General features: G+C 46.9%; 1 protein-coding gene across 1 annotated transcript in view; it reads right to left on the bottom strand.

The window, feature by feature from the left end:
- Window positions 1-1,747: 1,747 nt before the first annotated feature.
- The window catches only part of LOC107282189 (tyrosine-protein kinase ZAP-70), a 28,088-nt gene continuing 27,447 nt past the window's right edge, over window positions 1,748-2,388 (bottom strand). The window contains exon 12 of the mRNA XM_015809942.1: window positions 1,748-1,838. Within this exon, the coding sequence (XP_015665428.1) occupies window positions 1,748-1,838 (91 nt within the window). The remainder of the gene's footprint in view (window positions 1,839-2,388) is intronic.

Genomic DNA, 2,388 nt, shown 5'->3' with positions numbered 1-2,388 from the left:
GGCTTTGTTCACCACTGACCTGGCATTGCATAGCATCAGCCGGTGATCCCGGGCCTGGGGATCTAAGTTCCCTGGAGACCGAGTAGAGCCCTGAGGACCGGAGCGCCCACACGCTTGTAAGCAGCGTGTGCGTGCTCCCCAAACCCGATATGGTCCTCTGCTCCCGCCGTATCTGCCCCTCCCACTGACCGTACTAATCAATGCCCCAAAGATCCAGCAGTCTAAAACATATGAAGAACAGTTGCAGTAATTGAGTGTCTAGCTTAATGCAAAGAAGGAGTAGGAACAGTGGTGGGATTCAAATATGTGAACAACCGGTTCTCTGTGTGGATGCCGTTTCCAGAAGTCCATTCTGGGCCTGGGCAACAAAAAATTAGCTACCGGTTCTGCCGAAGTGGTGCGAACCGGCTGAATCCCACCACTGACTAGGGCAGTGGTTCTCAACCTTTTTAATGCCGCAACCCCCAACCGGTCGTAAGTCGAGGACTAAACCGATCGTAAGTCGAGGACTACCCAACCGGTCGTAAGTCAAGGACTTTCCCTGCCCGGGAGCGCCATGCATGTGTGGTTCCGCCCCCTGCGCCGGCTGAGGCGTAGCTGGCAAGTGGCAGAGACGGAGCAGGCCGACCACCAGCTGGCCCAGCTCAAGGGAGGTAAGGCACCCGCTGGAAAAGGGGGAAAAAATGGCGGACAGCCTTGCTTGGCAACCCCCGTGAATTGGTCGATCGACCCCAAATAGGGTCGCGACCCATAGGTTGAGAACCGCTGGACTAGGGGACTGGAGACTAAAACATATGAAGAACGGTTGCTGGAATTGGGTATGTCTAATTTCATGAAGAGAAAGACTAGGGGTGACATGATAGCAGTCTTCCAATATTTGAGAGGCTGTTAACAAAGAAGAAAGGGTCAAGCTATTCTCCAAAGCACCTAAAGTCAGGACACGAGGCAATGGATGGAAACTAATCAACCTAGAACTAAGAAGAAATTTTCCTGACAGTTAGACAAATTAATCAATGGAACGATTTGCCTCCAGAAATTATGGGTTCTCCAACACTGGAGGTTTTAAAGAAGATATTAGACAGCCATTTGTCTGAAATGGTGTAGGGTTTCCTGCTTGAGCAACGGGTTGGACTAGAAGACCTCTAGGGTCCCTCCCAACTCTGTCATTCTGTTATTCTGTCTGTTGCAAAAGAGCAGGCATTGAGGCACTATAGGGAAGAAACAGATGCTTCTCATTTTTATTTATTTTACAGTGCTGATCACTCAGCCCAATCGAAATGACCCCGTGCAGCATATACAATTCCAATTTTTGTACATTCCCATCCGAAACAATTAACAAGAATCCAACAAATACATAGGAAAAAACAACAGAAACAAACATAAAATAGGAATGGCCCCCAAATTAAAACTCCTTTCCTCACCCAAGGGAGTCCTCACAACATTCTAATCCCCACAGTCTCATTAACAGATTTTGCAAAGCCAGAAGGAAAACATCACACCCAAGATATTTCCTTGGTGATTTGTTCAAAATATATATATATATTTTCACAGTATAAACAGTCATGATAGTCCTGCTATCCCAGGTAAAAAGGGAGGGAGAGATTAATTGAATGAGTGAAGAAATTGGAGCTCTGCAGCACATCATCCCTTCAGAAATGCTGAAGCTGGCAAGAGGCGATGGGCACGTGTGCCTTCCAACCATTTTCATGAATGAGTCCATCATTATGCCAGTGTAATTTTTTTTCCCCTACACCTTCTCTTCCTTCTTGTCAGCAATGCTGTAGTAATATGTGCGGATCAGTGTCTCCACAGCAGCAAAATTTGGGCGCTCTTCCCATCTGGGGACAAGAAAGTAGACATGTCAGAAATAAGAGGGGAAAATGATCTAGTCTGAATGACACACCTACATACATTGCAAAATTCCCTCCCCAAAGAAATCTCATCTCTAGAATGGAGGCGTTTGCAACTATGGACAAAATGTCAAGAAATGACAGTTGACAGTTACAACCATCCACCTCCACGCCCAGGAACACTTCCAGGTTTCAAATTTTTGCAAAACCATAGGGAGAATCATGTTCCCAAAGACAAACACTGCAACAGAAAAGCACGAGGAGTCCTTGGTGCACTCTGAGCTTGGTTGTTTTCTTGCAGACGTTTCATTATCAAACTAGTTAACATCATCCGTTAACCCAGTGGTGGCGAACCTATGGCACGGGTGCCAGAGGTGGCACTCAGAGCCCTCTCTGTGGGCACGCGCGCCGTCGCCCCAGTCCTAGGCCTTCAGCTGGGTTTTATAAAACCTTTTCGCTTTAGGCCTCTGCCGCCGTGTGCAAAAAAAAAAAAAAGTTCAATCAATCAGTCAATTTCAACTTCTCGTGGGAAAAAAAG

Source organism: Protobothrops mucrosquamatus, unplaced genomic scaffold, assembly GCF_001527695.2.
Source record: "Protobothrops mucrosquamatus isolate PMUCROS unplaced genomic scaffold, P.Mucros_1.0 scaffold6, whole genome shotgun sequence".
In the NCBI taxonomy this organism is placed as follows: Eukaryota; Metazoa; Chordata; class Lepidosauria; order Squamata; family Viperidae; genus Protobothrops; species Protobothrops mucrosquamatus.
The sequence above is the reverse complement of the archived record's forward strand: the minus strand, read 5'-3'. Positions and strand labels throughout refer to the sequence as shown.